This window comes from Cebus imitator, unplaced genomic scaffold (assembly GCF_001604975.1).
Source record: "Cebus imitator isolate Cc_AM_T3 unplaced genomic scaffold, Cebus_imitator-1.0 Scaffold150, whole genome shotgun sequence".
Classification (NCBI taxonomy): Eukaryota; Metazoa; Chordata; class Mammalia; order Primates; family Cebidae; genus Cebus; species Cebus imitator.
In genome coordinates, this window is record NW_016107465.1 from 2,613,228 (window position 1) to 2,632,012 (window position 18,785).

Here is an 18,785-nt window from a genome sequence, read left to right on the forward strand (position 1 = left end):
TTTTTTGAGACAGAGTCTTACTCTGTTGCCCAGGCTGGAGTTCATTAGCATGATCTTGACTCACTGTAACCTCCTCCTTACAGGTTCAAGTGATTCTCCTGCCTTAGCCTCCCTAGTAGCTGGGACTACAGGCATGCCACCACTATGCTCAGCTAATTTTTTATGTTTTTAGTAGAGATGGGGTTTCATCTTGTTGGCCAGGCTGGTCTCAAACTTCTGACCTCAAGAGATCTGCCTGCCTCTGCCTCCTCCCGTGCTGGGATTACAGGCATGAGCCACCCTGCCTGATTGATCATGATATTTTTAAAAGCAATTTAACATAGTATGGTAAACAGCTATCATTGCCACAGAGAAATGAAGGTGAATCCTGCTACTCGGTCATTGGAAGTGGGGAATAAGAACAATAAAGTCAATACTGAACAAGAAAGGTAGAATTTGGAAGCTACAGTAAAATCTATGTACAAAAAAAATGATTTTAAAGTTTTTCTTCTCTCCAGAAGCAAAGTTATTAGAATTTTTAAAAAATTCATTAATAATTTTAAGATGAGAAAATTTCAATTAATCTAATCTGTACCCTAATGGTGGGCAAGATTTTATTGTTTGTTTGTTTTTTTTTTTGGGACGGAGTTTCGCTCTTGTTACCCAGGCTGGAGTGCAATGGCGCAATCTCGGCTCAACGCAACCTCCGCCTCCTGGGTTCAGGCAATTCTCCTGCCTCAGCCTCCTGAGTAGCTGGGATTACAGGCACGCGCCACCATGCCCAGCTAATTTTTTGCATTTTTAGTAGAGACGGGGTTTCACCGTGCTGACCAGGATGGTCTCGATCTCTTGACCTCGTGATCCACCCGCCTCGGCCTCCCAAAGTGCTGGGATTACAGGCTTGAGCCACCGCACCCGGCCTTTTATTCTGTTTTTAAAGCTATCTAGAAAATAAATATTATTCCTTTCATTTAACTATTAGAAGTCTTGCTATATTATGAAACATATCTTATTTTACTTTGCACCCCCAAGATGTAAGGTTATATAGAACCTAATATAAAATAAGTGACAAATAAATATTCACTGAATCGAAACCAAGACTCCTCATGGGTGATCAAAACACAGCTCTCAAAATGGCTGCCCAGACTCTATATAATTTTGGTAGTTATACAAACATTGTGTAGGTTTGTTCAGAAGAAATGGAACAATTAAGACATGATATGGCCTCTGTTTCTGCCTTTGATTCATCTTCATTTTCCATTGTCATGTTACCATACCTTTCTTATTCTCTACATAATAACACATCACTTTAAATGTATTACCTATTCCCCTTTCTAATGTGGCATGAAAATCCTACCACTTCATCTTCATGTTTACATCAAGCAATTTAGAGGTCATGTCTTATAATGATCTGGGGGAAAATATACATCATGAAAACATTCTCTCTCTTAATTAGGGACTCTCAATGACTAGTCCAAAGTAACTTTCCAGGAAAGGCAGAGACAAATATATTTCCCTGGGTACTGTTAGTTTATGAATTCTTGTTTTTAGGACAATGAGTACATATTTTTAAAATCTACTAGTAGTACTTTTACTTTATGACAATAATAACTATACCTTATAAAAGGTCGTGTCACAGCAAGGATGGTTCTGATGAACCAAGACGGATGAACAATGATGAATGATTTCAAATTCTTCCGTAACCTATTTTGAAAAAAGAAAAAATACATTACTCTTAGCCCATTTTCAGTGGGAATTAAACATAAAACATATTCCTAAATACAAATATTTATAATTTAGGCTGGGCGTGATGGCTTATGCCTGCAAATCCAGCACTTTGGGAGGCCAAGGTGGGCGAATCACCTGAGGTCAGGAGTTTGAGACCAGCCTGGCCAACATGTTGAAATTCCACCGCTACTAAAAATAATTTTAAAAAAATTAGCTGGCGCCTATAGTCCTGGCTACTCAAGGGGCTGAGCCAGGAGAATTGCTTGACCCCAGGAGGTGGAGGTTGCAGTGAGCTGAGATCACACAACTGCACTCTAGCCTGGGTGACAATGAGACTCCAACTTAAAAAAAAAAAAAAAAAAATATATATATATATATATATATTTTAGGGAGTTTTATGCAAGTTACTATTACCTGGTGGGAATATATAGAATGGCCATGATTAATGACAAGAATGATTTTTGAGACATAATTTGAAACTTGTATGATTTGAACCTCATTTTGTCATAGAAATAAATGTAAAATAGAATGGTTGTGTTCTTAGAGTGTATACTTCTAGTGGCTAACTTGAACTGACAGCGAATGTCGAAATAAGAGCACAGTGGTTCTCCAAATCACAATAGTCCCAGTTCACATAAATGGCAGCAAGGTCACATGATACCACTAAAGAATCAGGGGTATTTTGGTTTATCAGCTCAAGTTGCACCTTCCTGTGGCAACAGCACATGCATAGTTTAAAACAGACTTGGTCTGCCAGGTTTGAATTACATTTAATAAAATCTAGGGGGAAATTGCTTTATTTCAACTTTTGGGCATCAACTGACACTTTTATTAATATTACTATAATTTATTGTTTTAAATACACATAACTCAATGTTTCTAAAATGTGATCACATTTTTAGTAGACTAAAAGAGAATACAATATGGTCACTATTGAGGAAGTCAAAATAGTGATTAAATAATAGAGCCCACATACCGTCTGTCAATCATCTGGTAGCATTTCTTCATCCAGCCTAGCCCTGGCATCTTCCGTCTTGGGGTTGCACCATTCAAGTACACGATCATATAGTCTTCAGCAACCATCAACTCTAAAGTACTTATTACATATCTGATCACAGGAAGGAAGAGGAATGTTTTCAGTTCCCACATAAAATATTTCATGTGATTGACACCATAATTACATAACATTAAAAGTACAGGGTATATGAAATTTAAGAATAGTTGTGCCCATTATCTCTTTACCTTGGGAAGAATACAGTTGCCTAAGAGCATTCCTCTGACAGTATTACTCATTTATTGGTATGGTTACCTATTTTTTAAATGTAGGTACACTAGAAAAATGTATGGGTTAGAAAGAATCCTGACTTTCAAAAATGTCAACAATGTTATCAAATATTAAGGGTAACTCAGGTTAAATAAGGGCAGATATAAATGAAGTCAGGTTATAGTCAGTCTTAACTGACGAAGAACATGTATCAAGGAACAAAAATAATACTTTGCCCAAAGGAAATGTTACAGAATTTTAAAATGCAAGCAAAATTCTGTTCATTTTGTTTTCAGTCTATTCTACTGACAAGAGCCCCTTTAAATGTTTTAGGCCCTTGAGCAACATTCTTTGACAGAGACCTTACTGACTTTTGATTGAAGACTTTGAATATTCTACATCATCTATCTTCTTTAATTAAAGATGCTCTATTTGCCATTACATGCCACAGACATTAACTCAAAGCACTTTGTTGTAAGTATCACTCACAGGAAAAGATTTTCCATGACATAGTGGTAATCCGCCCGACTGCTGTCTGGCAGAAAACAGGCGGCAAACACAATGATGGCATTTAGACCGTCCCCATAGTATCCTGGGGGACAAACAAAAAGACATTTGTAACCAATTGAAAGCTCTTAACAAGGTAATATCTGACCTAATGGATAAAGCTGAAGCCTTGGCAAGTGTGTCTTTGTGGATATATTAGCTACATGAAATGGGGATTGACTATAGGGCTGTAGTATATACACATATACTACACACATGTCTTTCAGTGGTGAACATCTATGTTTATAGAGTGTTAAATATACAGTGCAATTATATTTGCATATGTAGGCTATTCATATATCACGGACGATTATATGTGTTGTACACAGTTGTGAATAGGGTGTATAAAAATATAACAAATGAGAGGGCAAGACTGATTTATGAATGTCTGATTTCTATAATACTACTATATACGCACTTATATGACTTCTTTCTTCTGATGGCTAAGAAAGATACTTTGTTTGATCCTCTTTAGTTCTTTTTAGTTCTGGACACTGCTTAATTTTAAGGGAGAATTTAGCCACAGAACTGCAATGTAATCTCTGACACACACTCCAGTGATCAAATACTAGTGAGTCGACAAGTAAAACATCTTGATTTTGATGTTGAGGCCCGTAGTGCCCCTGGGATCTACAGACAGTGTAAGAACCCATGGCCTTGTTCTGTCCAACATGTTACTGCCATGTAATCGCCGGTGGGTATTTAGAGTTCTGAAAAAAACTAACACATTGGGTTCTGGAGGACTAGATCAGGCTTAAGCATATGTCCTGTCCTCCTACTCAAAGCCTGGAGGAAATCTCTATTTAATGATTCTACAGTCCAGAACTATATGACACAACAAACCCATAACTGAGTATATTTTTAGGCATATCTTTCCCCATCTTTTTTGCAGAGGAGTCACTTTTTGTAGAGAACATCTTATTAAACTGCTTTTCAAGAGTTAATTAACTCCATCCAAATCTATATGCACCCCAGCCGGGTGTGGTGGCTCAGGCCTGTAATCCCAGCACTTTGGGAGGCTGAGGTGGGTGGATCACTTTAGGCCAGGAGTTCAAGACCAGCCTGGACAGCATGGCGAAACCCCATCTCATTAAAAGTAAAAAAAATTAGCTGGGTGTGGTGGCACCTGCCTGTAATCCCAGCTATTTGGGAGGCTGAGGCAGGAGAATGGCTTAAGCCTGGGAGATGGAGGTTGCAGTGAGCCAAGATCACGCCACTGCCCTCCAGCCTGGGTGACAGAGCAAGATTCTGTCTCAAACAAACAAAACAACAACAACAAATCTATATACAGCCCACATTTTACTGCCGTGTAATCATCCCGTGAGTAGAGTTCTGAAAAAACCAACACATTGGGTTCTATTAAGGGGCTAGATTCTGAATTCTGTGAAGAGGAAGAAAACTACTTCTTGTAAGAGAAGGAAAACTAAAAATGGGTCTGGCTAAATTATATTTCAGTCGTATGAAATTCTGTACTTGCCGGAAAATTTGACAATTGCTTCCTAGTAACATGGGACGGAGGGGTAGAGGTGCTACCTCCAGGTGGTGCAGAGAAACTAGTAGGCGGGAAAAGCAGGCGGTGCGGCCACTGAAACTCCGGGGGTCAAAGAACATGTAGACGCATTTCAGGGCACCATTCCCCATCTTTTGAAAGCTCCAGCATCATTTTGGAATTGCCCTGTCTTTTAAGCAAGCTTACCATTTCCCATAGTTTCTTTGAAACTCACAGCAGGTGTCAGACTCCCAGAGGCAGCTATACGGAATGTCATGTGTCTTTCCCACTTAAAAAGGGAAGCAATGTCTGAATTTTTATTTTTTAGTATCCCTGTCTAAACAATTGCAATTTATGTCATATAGTTCTGGACTGTAGAATCATTAACTAGAGATTTCCTCCAAGCTTTGTGTAGGAAGACAGGATACACTTAAGCCTGGTTCAGTCCTCCCAGAAACCAATGTGTTAGTTTTTTCACAACTCTAAATATCTACTAGTGATTACATGGCAGTAGAGTACTGGCTGTGTATAGATCTGGATGGAGTTAATTAACTCTTGAAAAGCAGTTTAATAAGATGTTTTCTACAAGAGAATGTGACTCTACTGCAAAAAAAGATGGGGGAGGAGAGTAATACTGATTAAAAATATACCCAATTATGGGTGTATGTGTATTACTAACTTAAGGTAGTCGTATACAATTTTTACACTACTTGTGGTGATACAATATTGTTGTATACAGTATTTATACTACATATCTTAGAAGATGCTACCTACATATGTCTTCAACTCATGTAACACGTTTGTGGGAGAGCAACGTAGGAGCTTCTCTCTGAATGTTTTTGCTTTAGTTCCGTCTTTTCCGATATACAGGTATTTATCAACTACTTTTTAGAATGCAAGATGAAGGAAAATGGCAGGAGGAGATATATTTTAATATAAGAATTGCTTGTTAAAACAAATAATTTCATTTCTGAAGAATGCATAACTAAATGGAAATCCACAAAGGATATGGTGGCTTAGCTATCCTAATCCTCACATCACAAAGATAAACAGTTCATCCTCAGCACAATGAAAAAACAAAAGTTCATTAAAAGAGACAACAGACATAATGAATCCAACTTAAAAGCAAGTAAGAAAGCATCCTTTCAAAAGTCTTTCTAAATGTAGCAGTCTGGCTCCAGAGTGTTACTGTAATTTCACTATCATGATTGCTCAGTTACTTTGACTTCTTTATTGCCAGAGAACTTCTAAGAAATTTTTTTTGAAAGGGAAAGACCGAGGTTTGTCAAGTACTTCAGACGTCATTTTAAATGGCAGTTCAGCTCACTGTGTAAATGCGGTCTGCCCTTTGAATGTTGTAGCATCACGTTCATCTGAGTTCATTCAACTAAGGGAACACCATGGGATCAGCTTACTACTTCATGATTGCTGTCTAAGTAAGAAATGTCTCAATATGAAAAGTACTGAAATTTAGAAATGAAAATGGCTGTTTGTACTTTTTGGTAGAGGAGCTTTAAGAAGGGAAGAAGAGCCAAAAAGAGAAGGAAGAAAATAGGAGGAGAGGAGATAATTAAAGGAGGGAAATAAAAAGATTCCACAGAAAAATTTTCCTTCTAAATCAAGAGCCAGTGCCATTGGTAGGCTTGGGAGATATTTCAGATAATACCTTAATTTTTCTGTAGCTGCTTCCTGCTAAAAAAAATTTAAAGTTAAAAAATCAGATAATGCTATAATTGCAGGCAAAGTTCAATAACTAGAATTCGTAGGATCGTTTACTTTTTGCCCCTCCCAAATACCTTGGAGGGGGTCAGCTAACCCCTCAATTTCTATTCTCAAGTATGCAGCTTACTCAAGTAAAGTTTCCTGTTGGCAACAGCATAATTGATTTGAAGTCTGATTTTAAAACATTTATTTCATTAGACTCTCTTCCCAATAAAGGTGAGGTGAATTCAGGGTGTATATGCTGGGTAGGGTGCCTGAGCAACCCCACCGGGCATCTCCTGAGACCCTCTGAAGCCAGGACGCAAACCTTACCTGAGTGACACGGACAGGTATGAAAGGGATGTAACACAAGTTTGCTGGCCAGCAAATGGAATGGAGACAGAGGAGAGATGTCACAGTCGCAATCAAAACACACACACACACACACCAGCCAGTGACTCTTCTCCTCATTATTTCCAGGGTCATTTGTCCAGCAAGACTGCAGAGAAGGTTACCTGAATCTCCTATAATGAAATAAGTGAAAAAAAAAAAAAGAAAAAAAAGAAAGAAAGGAAACTCCTTGTTAACATTATTTGGGGTGATTGTTCTCCATTATTTAAATGAGTTTCTCTGCTCCAAGTTCAAAAAAAAAAGCCTCAGAGGGACCCCATACTGTTGGCTGAGCAAAACCATCCAAATCCCACTTTTATTTATGTAGATGGCAGAGATATTGTTCATGGGCTCATTGAGGCCCAGAGAAGATAAGTAATGTATCAAGGTCACAGACTAGTAAGTGGCAGAGATAGGTTTCGAGCCTCATTCTTCTACATTGTATGCAGGGCCTCTGGCAGTAGCTCATATCAAGGTCACCAGTGCTGAAGACTGAATTACTTATTCAAATACTGCCATCATGCCACCAGTATTCTCAACAGGTGGGACCCTTGGCAGGGCCTGGCTTTGGGGCTAACTTCTGAGCTCTTTGGATCGCCCCTGCCTTACAGTTTTCGGCATAGAACGCTGTGCGGCTGACACTTCTCTATTGGCCTGAATGAGAAAACTTCCTCACAGCAAAATGCCAAGCAGCCAACAAGATTCATGTTCACCGTGAAGTGACTGCTGCTTTTTAAATGCTCGTCAGAAGCCAGAAGGACAAACTAAGTAGGTTGGTAAGTAAGGAGCTTTCTCATCATTATGGTCTAAGAGAGTGGTGTAAACTCCCAAAGCGGCAAATTCAGAAGTAACATCTCCAGTATCTTTACCTACAGAGCACAAAAGCCGGTCAGGGTGTAGGAAAAGGTGGCATCTCGCTAAAGTTCCGGATGGGTTTAGGCAGAGGCACGTTTCATGCAGGCCAGTGCCTGGAGAGGGCCGAGGCAGGCCTGGGGTGAGGGGAGGTGGCCTTCTCTTCAAAACAAATCAGACAGTCACACAGACAAAAACTGAGCTTGCAACATAGAATGGAGAAGAGAAACGCCAAAGGGCGGAGGTGGCAGGGACAGAGAGCACAGCAAACCAGGTTAGCCCTGAGGCCTCAGGTGAATTGTTACAAGGACTGTGACAAGCAGAAGCAGTGGCATTTTCTGATCATCAGTGCTCTGATGATATTCACTCTCTCCTGATTTGGACAACAGACTGATGGGCTTGACCACGGCACCCAAGCCCACCTAAAGAACAAGCAGACAAGTCTACTGGATATTAGCAGATAACTAGCCCTAGGAGAGCAGCAGGACCGTGAGCTGCCTTTCAACACAGGGACTCTCCATGTAAGAGCTGATGGTAAAAATATTTATAGGGCTTATCATTGGGTGACTTTGATTTGACAGACATTTTAATTTTTTAATACTTTAAAAAATGAACAGAGTACTCTTACAGGCAGCCTCTGTTTTATTTTTATTTTCAAAAACAAAACAAACCAAAAATACTTGATAGGTGGTGCAAAGGAGATGGGGAAGACTGGGTGTTCCTCTTATGGTTTTCACATAAAAAACAAAAGGGTTGACTCTACAGCCAGCTGTCTGTCACTTTCAGCAAGATTGGGCCAAGTCTCATTCCAAAGGGCTGTGGGCATGATCTCCCTTAGAGGAAACTGCCCCGACTCCACAGCAGCGATCAGGGGGTCCTATTTCCATTTCAGGTCAAACAGTAAGGCAAGAAAAAGAAAAGTCATGGCCAAGGGTGGGGACTGGCATTCCCCTTTGCTACAGTGGTCAGGTTCCCTGGGTGGTCTTGATACTTACGTGGGGGGTAGCAATGCATGGGATGGAAGGTGAAAAATCTGCTGGCAGAGGAAGGTTTGATTGAAATAACAAAACATCCTCTGCTTGTCATAATAGAAAACAAAAGCAGTGTTCTACTGCAGTGCCAAGACTGTTGTTTCCCTGTCCTCATTAAGGAAGAGTGAATTGAGAGGGCAACAACCGCCTTGTCAGCTCACACTCCTTCTAGAACAGCTGGGTGGTTACAGCGGTGCCTCAGGACTTCAGGAAAGGAAGGCAGGAAGCAGAAAAATCAAAACACTGTCGATGTTTTCTGAAGTCGACAATGTTAAACGTGTTGCTTGCGCTCATCTGACTTTGTGTGAATCCCAAATTAACCAAGGCCACATATGCTCCAGGAGCCCTTGAGAAAGTGCTGGAAACACAAAACGCACTTTTCTCTCTCTCTTGGCTCTCGCCAAGCAGGTAGAGGCTTTGACTGGGGTTGGTTGTTGTCAGGCCTAGATTTACTGCAGCTTACAGAAAGGCAAACTTCAGGTAGGGGGAACAATTACCAAGCTGAGTCTAAAAATATCCCCAAAGCTTCTGAAGAGGACTGAAAAGATCATTTTGTAATGAGAAGCAGCTCAGGCATAGTGTTATGATACAGGCCATGGTGTCATCTACTCTATTTGGTTCAACCCTACAATGGACTGGTAAGAATCCCAGACAGACATCTAAATTAGACAACTATGGCTTTCAGTCAATTTGCACAGAAGATGATAGCTATCACATAAGTAGCATGAAAAGCCTGTTTTATATTGGAAAGTTGTCTTTGCCTAGTAGGATTTCAAATGTTTACTGAATTGAATATGAGGAAATATACTTGGCTCTATGGTTCCCTGATTATTGACTATAGAATAGGGCCCTTGAGATGTGGTTTTCCAGAGAACTCTAGACTCACCCTTTTCTGATTTTAAATAAAATGGCTGCCCCTTCCCCCATTTCCCAGATTCACACAGAGCTAGACTACCCCCTTCCCCCATTTCCCAGATTCACCCAGAGCTTGACTACCTCCGTGAGAAATGACTCTCCGGTAGGGCTCGATAACCTTCATGTCAATGCGCTGCTCTTGTTCTCCAATCACCACTGTCCTCCACAGCCGGTTGTCCTCCCTTTCCTCTTCAGCCGTATATTCTGGAATAGACTCTGACTCTTGGCCAGAATCTTTGTTGGCTGTGGGATCTTCTGGAAACAAAGCATAGAGCAGGGCTGAAGGAGCAAGTCCTCCACAGTGCAGGCAGCTAAACAGCAAATTGTAAGCTACATCCTGCAGAATCAACCTGATGGAAGTCCTTGTTTTTTACAGCTTTTACAGAACTTAGCACTATCCTGACCACATAAAGTATGCTCAGTGAAGTCTTTTTTATTAACTGAACAACCAGATCGATCGCTAAGGCCATGCTGAGTGAGACTAGGTGCAACGCTTGAGCTGTCTTGCATGGGTGGTGGTCCAGGGTGTGCGTGAGCCAGGACCAGCTCATCCTTGATTGGGGTAAAGATTGCAGGTCTTTCTAATGGTGTGAAAGGTTGTGTATTAGGCTGAGAAAATCTTGGGGTTTGGAGGCCACACCTCTTCAGTGTTCAGAATCTTTTGGGGCCCTCAACTTGGAATTGTGATGATACTACCAGTCAAGACTCCTACTCTAAGACTCTTACAACTGGGCTAAGCCTCCTGTTGGGAGCACACCTGGACATAAATTTGATATTTCTATTTACTGTTTCAAAATATGCCACACAAAGATTTTACAGTAAGTGAGAAAATACTTTGTAAAGCAGAAATGCTTCAAGACCCGAAATGCACAAGACTCCTAAACTGATGGGTACATAAGACAATAAAAAAGCCTACTGAGCATTCTCTGGGAAGAAATTTACTCTTGTGCATTCAAAAAAAGGTAACCACTTTTAAAAAAAATAAGCAGCAATTGTTTCCATGTTTACTAGAAGTATTAGTAGAGAATAATGAAGGTTTTTTGTATGTTTAAGTAACTTGCAAGAAAAGATTATTTATAACCTTCACAATAATCCCAAGATATTATCATTCTTATTTTTCCATTCCTGGAAAAGCATCATTGAATTTACACTGCATTTCACTTCTTTCTATGGCACTTTGATGATAATAGCACTATTGTATTAAGTGTTGACCTTGTACCAGGTACTAGGTCATTATACCAATGCAAAAACTGATTCTGAAGTAGTTTGCCTCAGATCACAGTTACTAAGCAAGTACAGTCAAAACCTTTAACTTTTTTAGCCCTTCTAACCTATCACATTGTACCTTAAGTGTGTGACTCTCCTTATTCATTTTACGAAGTGGCTGTGAGTCCCTTGGGCTAAGAAACTGTGCCTTGAATCCCTTTAATATTCAGTTCCACCAACCCACTCGCTACTTAGCTTGCAAACTTAATCAGAACACTCAAAAACAATTGGGAAGGTGAGTGAGTAAATCAAGGAAAACTTGGATAATTTCCTGGAAATAGAGGTAATCTATAAGGGAGCCACAACACCACCATTATCTTCTGGAAGAATCTGCAATTATACATTCAGAAGTATCTAATTACCAGTGACTGAGATAGTGCAATTATACATTCAGAAGTGTCTAATTACCAGTGACTGAGATAGCAAAATGAAGTTCGGTTGGGAAGCAATCCCAGCCTTTTTTGCCAACACCAACAGCTACCACCACCTACAGAGCCTTGGCTCACTCAGGCTTCCACTGTGTTCCCACCAGCATGTGGCAGCTTATCAAGGACAGACCATAAACCACTGGCTCCAGACCAAGCACTGTGTCCTTTGTGCAAATCCACCCATCTGTCTGGAAGCTCTTCCTGCTTCTTCCTATGTGAGTTAGGACCCTAGGATGCCAATCTTAGCTCCCTTCCTGGGACTCAGTTTCCCATCTGGTCTCTACTCCCTCAGAACTCTGGATTCTGAAGCAGGCTGGTCTTCTGATGCTCTTTTACACACCCTCCTTTCCCTCCAGGGAACTTTCCATCCACCAGACCCTCTTCATCCTGTTTGGTACCCTCTGGCCTGCACTAGCTCTACCCTGGTCATTTCTGCAGGATGAAGATATGGTTGTTTTGTTTTCTGCAGATTTTATTAAAATTCCCTCATGTAAAAAATTTCTGATTGGGCATAGTGGCTCAAGCCTGTAATCCCAGCACTTTGAAAGGCCAAGGCAGGTAGATTGCTTGAGCTAAGGGGTTTGAGACCAGCCTGGGCAGCATGGCAAAACTCAGTCTCTACAAAAAAAAATACAAAAATTAGCTGGATATGTTGGCATGTGCTTGTAGTCCTAGCTAATTGGGAGGCTGAGGTGGGAGAATCATGTGAGTCCAGGAGGTTGAGGCTGCAGTGAGCTGTGATGGTGCCACTGCACTCCAGTCTGGGTGACAGAGTGAGACCTTGTCTCAAAAAAAAAAAAACCTTTTCTAAAAAAAAAAAAAAAAATTGTATACTACATTCTTTGTTATGGTTATAGTAAAACACATATCATGTAAATATAGTCAACTGATCTTTGACAAGGAGCAAAGGCAATCCAGAGAAGCAAAGGCAATACAGTAAAGCAAAGATAGTCTTTTCAACAAATAGTGCTGGAATAACTGGCTGTCCACCTGCAAAATAATGAATCTGGACTCAGGCCTTTGATCCTTCACAAAAGTTAACTCCAAATGGATCACAGACCTAAATGTAAAATGCAAAACTATAAAACTTTTAGAAGAAGAGAAAATGTAATTGGCCCTAGGTGCAAAGATGACTTTTTAGATAAAATACCAAAGGCATGATCCATGAAAGAAATAATTGATAAGGTGGACTTCATTAAAATTAAAACTTCTACATGAAAGACAAAGAGAATGAGAAGACAACAAACCATAGACTTGGAGAAAATATTTACAAAACACATATCTGATGAGGACTGTTATTCAAAATATACAAAGAATGCTTAATACTCAACTATAAGAAAATGGGCAAAAGACCTGGACAGGTACCTCACAAAGAGGATATACAGGTGACAGGTAAGCATGTGAAAAGATGTTCCATATCATGTGTGATTACAGAATTTTGAATTAAAACAATAGCAAGACACCACTACCTACCTAAATGGCCCAAATCCAGAACACTGACACCAAATGCTGGTGAGAACGCAAAGCAACAGGAACTCGCTTTCATTGCTGGTGGGAATGCAAAATGGTCCAGCCACTTTGGAAGAATGTGGCAGTTTCTAACAAAATTAAACATACTCTTAACTTACAATCTAGCAGTCATACTCCTTGGTAATTACCCAAATGCACTGAAAATGAATGCCCACACAAAAGGCTACACATGTATGTTTATAGCAGCTTTATTCATAATTGCCAAAACTTGGAAGCAACCAAGATGTCCTTCAGTAGGTGAATAAACTGTGATTCGTCCAGACAGTGGAATATTATTCAGCATTAAAAAGGAGTGATCTGTCAAGCCATGAAAGGATATGGAAGAACTTTAATTGTGTAAGTGAAGAAAGCCAGCCTGAAAAAGCTACCTATTGTATGAGTCCAACTACATGGATTCTGGAATAGGCAAAACTATGGAGACAGTAAAAGCATCAGTGATTGCCAAGGGTTGGGAGAAAGGAAGAAATAGGCAGAGCACAGAGAATTAAGACAGATAAATTATTATGTACAATACTATAATGGTGGATACATGCTGCCACTGTACAGTTGCTCAAAGCCATAGAATGCACAACACAAACTGAACCCTTCAGGTAAATTATGGACCTTGGGTGATAATAATGTATCAATTAAGGCTCATCAATTGTAACAAACCAACCATTTTGGGAATGGAGATAGTGAAGGAGGATGAATGTGTGTAGAGAAACAGGGTACAGGAAAACTCTGTACTTTCCACCCAAATATGCTGTGAACCTAAAGTTACGCTAAAGAATAAGTTCATTTTTAAAAAGTAAACCACATTAATGAAAGTGCCAGCAATACAGAAATTCTTCATGAAAACAATAAAAATCCCCAATGCCACGAATCTATTACTACGTGATGTGTATCACTCTTCCTCTGCACATACACAGACATGTTTATTTTTCAAAAAGTATGATTATCCTATATATTCTGCATGTTCTATACAGATTGTTCTATTAAAATAGTATAGGTTTGAGACCAGCCTGGGAAACATGACAAAACCTCCTCTCTACAAAAACAATACACCAATTAGCCGGGTGTGGTGGCACACGCCTGTAGTCCCAGCTACTCAGGAGGCTAAGGTAGGAGGGTCACCTGAGCCTGGGAGATCAAGGTTGCAGTGGGCTGAGATGCCACTGCACTCCAGCCTAGCTGACAGAGTAAGGGTCTGTCTTTATACACATATACACACACACACACACACACACACACACGCACACTACACACACACATTTTTATATATACACACACATATATTTTAATACATATTTACATATATATTTTAATATATATAATATATGTATATAGTATATAATATACAATGTATATATATTTATACATATATGTATGTAACATTATATATACATATGTATATATGTGTGTATATATAATATATAATATAGTATACTATATATATTCTCTCTATATAGAGTATAGACTTCTTGTCTCAATAAATATAAATCCTGCTCATTTTTAAAAGTAGCCCTCAAGCATTCCATTTTGCTGATGTCTTTTAGTTTACCAATCCCATGGTGATGAAATGTAGTTTTACTTCTTTTTGTTGTTGTTCTTTATAAAGAATTTGCTTCAGTAAGCATCTGCATGAAGGTATCTTACCTTATTTGTATACATATTTCTATAGGGGAACTTTCCAGCCATGGAGTGCTGGGTCAGCAGGTATAACCACTTAAAGTTTTGGGGATGTTTTTGCCTGTCAATATGCTACACCAAAATATAGGAGAGGGCTGGATTTCCCCCTATTGTCAAGAACATGATAGGCTATCAAAGTTTTCAACCCTTGACAATTTCAGAGGAAATGATCTCATTGTTTTAATTTGAATTTCTTTAATTATTAAAGAAGGTAAGCACTTTTTACTGTTTATTGGCTATTTACATCTCTCTTACTGACAAGAAGCTACCTTTAAAGCCCTTTTCCTATTGTGGTCCTTATTAATTAGTTGCAGTTTTTGTATAGAACTTCGTTATGTGTCATAATATTTTTTTTTGGTCTTGTGCTTACCCTGTAATTAGCTTTTAAATGTATACCCATCTTTTCCTGCCAAATAGAAATTCAATATTTTTATGTAGTTGAATCTGTCAACTTTTTCTTTAAGTTTTTTGATTATGGTATCATAGTAAGAAAGAACATCTCTACATTAAAAGCATGTATGTGTATGCACACACACTCCTATCAACATTTTCCTTTAAAGACAGCATCATTTCTTGTTTTGGTGTACAAGCCCAGGGTTGGACCTTTTTATGGGGTGTAATTCCTAATGTTTCAGAGAGTGAAAGCTTGCAAGTTACTAGGGTTCCTCCTTCCTTTCCTCTTCTGGCTGATGTAAATGGAGGAAAGAGTTATCTAACAGCTAGGGGTACATTAAGTTTTCTTCAGTTGTTCATTTCTAGAAGTCAACAATACAAGCTAGTAAGAAGTAAAGATAGCTTTATTGACTTTCTGGTATTAGCAAAACCCTCCTGATCTTCATAATTCTTTTGCTCTAACTATAAATTACCATCTTCCCCACAACCTTCATTTTCCCACTGTAAGGCTGGTTTGCCTCGCCAGGAGCTTGGACACGCCCATCCCTCTCCGGGGAAAAAACGATGTCACCACTCCGTGCCCAGCACCAAGCCCAACACTCAGCACTTAGCTACGCCACGTAGCTCCCCCAATGCCCATTTCTGCACTCAGCACCCAAAATCTGCACTCAACACTAGGCTCTGCACTCAGCACCTAACCCACAGTAGAAAAACCCCGCCAAAATTTAAAAGAAGCCCTGCCAAAACCTGCCCAATAGCAGTTTGCCCCGTCCACGTCCCACTCCCCCCTGGGCAGCTTGCTCACTGGAAATCCCCCCTACCTACCAATAGCAGCTTGCCCTGTCCACGTCCTGTTCCCTCATAACCAATCAAGACACTCTACTCCTCCTCACTTGCTACAAAAGCCCCATGCCTTGGGAAGCCAGGCCCAACTTCTCTGGCCCCTTTCCCAGACCATAGAACCTCGCCCGGGAGCTAAATAAATTGGCATTCAATTTTCTTATACTGGCCTCAGTTTCCTCATTTTAAACTCAGCAATAATCCTTACAAGTGGTGCTGAAACCTGGGAGGAGTTGTAAGACTCCTCCTTGGGGAAACTGACTCTTCCACCCGAAGCCCAACCAGGGAGCCACTCTGCCGTTAGGCAAGACGTCTGTTACCCATAACCTCTCTTGCTGCTTGCTTCGTGGATTCCCTGTCTGCAATCGTGGCGGTGTCAGGGACTCCTTTCCGCCATGGGCCTAGGGCCCCGGCCCCGTTCCAAGGACCTGAGCGTATAGGAGACGTCCCTACATTCTTGTCTTCTCGCCCCATAAGGGAGTTTCTCAGGGTCAGGAATTTGAGGGAGACGTCCACGCCTTCCTGAACCTTTCTGCTTGGTGGTGCGGCCTGGAGCCGCCCTTCCAATCATCTCTGGGGCAGCGGCCGAGGTTTGGGCAGTCAGAAGCCCCGTTTGCAAACTCGGGCCCTGCCCAGGAGCAGGACTGAACCCCCAGCTTGCACCACTAAAACGTCTATCTCAAACTAGCCCTTTGGCATACCAACTCCCGTTTATAAGGTAACTGTACCTTCAGTTTTCTCTTCCTAACCCCTGCACGAGTGAGTGAGTGAGTGAGTTTATGTGTAGTCCCATGGCTTAACGGCTACGGGGCTTGTGTGGGCCTCAACCCGCGGTTCCATGGGGACATCATAAGGCATAATGGTGATTCACCTCAGGGCTGAAAGTTCTGAGGTGACCAGGCCCGGGGGTTATACGGGTACACCTTAGCCAAGATGCCCTGAAACATCCCTTCGGGGACGTGGCCAGGAAGGCATCAGACTGGTCTCCCATCTGGGGGGCACCCATCCTTTGTTCGTCAATCCTATATGTGGTTCTGTCTTTATTGTAGATTCGCCAGTTTTGTTAGACTCCTGTTAGCTGATATACAGTGGGTTAGGCCTGCTTCCCTAGAGGTAAAAGATATTCTACAGTGGGTAACAGGCCACTGGCTGCAGGGAAACTTTACCGAATTCACGCCCCTAGAAATAACTCTGTTCTCCTTTTTCCTCTTACTCTTCCTCTACCACTGAGGTCTTACTTCCTCCAATTTTTCCATGTGGCAATAACCTTAGCCCTGTGTCTTTTTTATTTTCTTTCTTATTATAATCATTGCAGCCTGTAGGTTCTCTCAGCCACCCCCTCCAGGAAAGAAGTATTTCTGCCCGTGTTGGATATAATATCTTTTCATAACCCTTCCTCACCCCTAACTACCCCGCAAAAAAGAGTGAACTATGGGTAATCAGGAGTCCCGCCTAGACCCCAAGTCGCCATTGGGATGTCTAGTTCAAAATTTACCCAAACTGGGTCTTTCCATAAAAAAGAAAAGGCTGCTCTTCCTCTCCACCATGGCCTGGCCACAGTATCCTCTGGACAACCAGTCTAAGTGGCCTCCAGAAGGCACACTCGACTTCAGTGTCCTGACAGACTTAGATAACTTTTGCCAAAAGAATGGTAAATGGTCGGAGGTCCCCTACATTCAGGCTTTCTGGTATCTTCGCTTCCGCCCCACCCTCTGTTCCTCTTGCACCACTGCACAGGTGTTCCTGGCCAAAGAAACTCCCTCACTGCCCTCGGCCCCTCTACCATCCTCCTCCTCCTTTTCAGACCCCGACCTGCCCGAAGAACTCTCCTTTCCACCCTCCCGACCCACTAATCCTCCACCCTATGCGGAACCTCAATTCCCTCCAGCTCCTCCTCTTCCTGGTCCCAACCTAGCCTCTCCTGTTAGTGCTCACACTCATCACTCGCACCGTGCTCCTAAGGATGAAACCTCTCTCCTTTGTCCTCTCCGCAAAGTGGCTGGAGAAGAGGGCGTTGTTCAAGTGCTTGTTCCCTTCTCCCTCTCTGATCTATCAGCCATTGAAAAACACCTAGGGTCATTCTCCACCAATCCTACTGCTTACACCAAAGAATTTCGCTACCTCACCCAGGCGTATGACCTCACCTGGCATGATACCTAAATAATCCTGTCCTCCACCCTTACTCCAGATGAGAGTGACCACATTTTTATGGCAGCCTTTGCACACGCTGATCAGGTACATCTGACAAACAATCAAATGCCAGTAGGTGCGGCAGCGGTCCCCGAAGCTGACCCTAATTGGGACTATCAAACCAGTCAAGATGGCTGCCACTGCTGAGACCAAATGCTACAGTGCCTCCTAGCAGGCATGCAAAGCGCAGCCCAAAAGGTAGTTAATTATGTTAAGTTAAGGGAAATAACTCAGGGTCCTACTGAGAACCCAGCCACATTCCTTGACCAATTAATTAATGCTGTGATCCTTCATACCCGGCTGGACCCGGCCTCTTTAGCAGGGGCTACAGTTCTAGCCACCCATTTCATCTCTCAGTCCGCGGCTAACATTACAAAGAAACTTAAAAAAGCAGAGGAGGGCCCCCAAATTCCCATACGAGATCTGGTAAACATGGCATTTAAAGTTTTTAATGGCCGAGAGGAAAAGGCTGAGGCAACCCGACAGGCTCGTCTACAGCAAAAGGTAAGCCTCCAAACTCAGGCTCTGGTGGCAGCCCTGAGTCTGGCAGCCCACCAGGCACCTGCTGGGGGGGG

The 18,785-nt window shown here is 41.4% G+C and overlaps 1 protein-coding gene across 6 annotated transcripts in view; it reads right to left on the reverse strand.

Moving 5' to 3' along the window:
* Positions 1-18,785, reverse strand: part of PRUNE2 (prune homolog 2 with BCH domain) — a 310,553-nt gene that overhangs the window by 36,353 nt on the left and 255,415 nt on the right. For 3 of the 6 annotated variants that reach the window (XM_017543259.2, XM_017543257.2, XM_017543260.2), the window contains exons 12-16: positions 9,977-10,150; positions 7,223-7,231; positions 3,461-3,563; positions 2,684-2,815; positions 1,597-1,683 (exon numbers count right to left, since the gene is read on the reverse strand). In XM_017543259.2, the coding sequence (XP_017398748.1) occupies positions 1,597-1,683; positions 2,684-2,815; positions 3,461-3,563; positions 7,223-7,231; positions 9,977-10,150 (505 nt within the window). The remainder of the gene's footprint in view (positions 1-1,596; positions 1,684-2,683; positions 2,816-3,460; positions 3,564-7,222; positions 7,232-9,976; positions 10,151-18,785) is intronic. The other 3 variants (XM_017543261.2, XM_017543262.2, XM_017543258.2) reach the window with 3 other exon arrangements.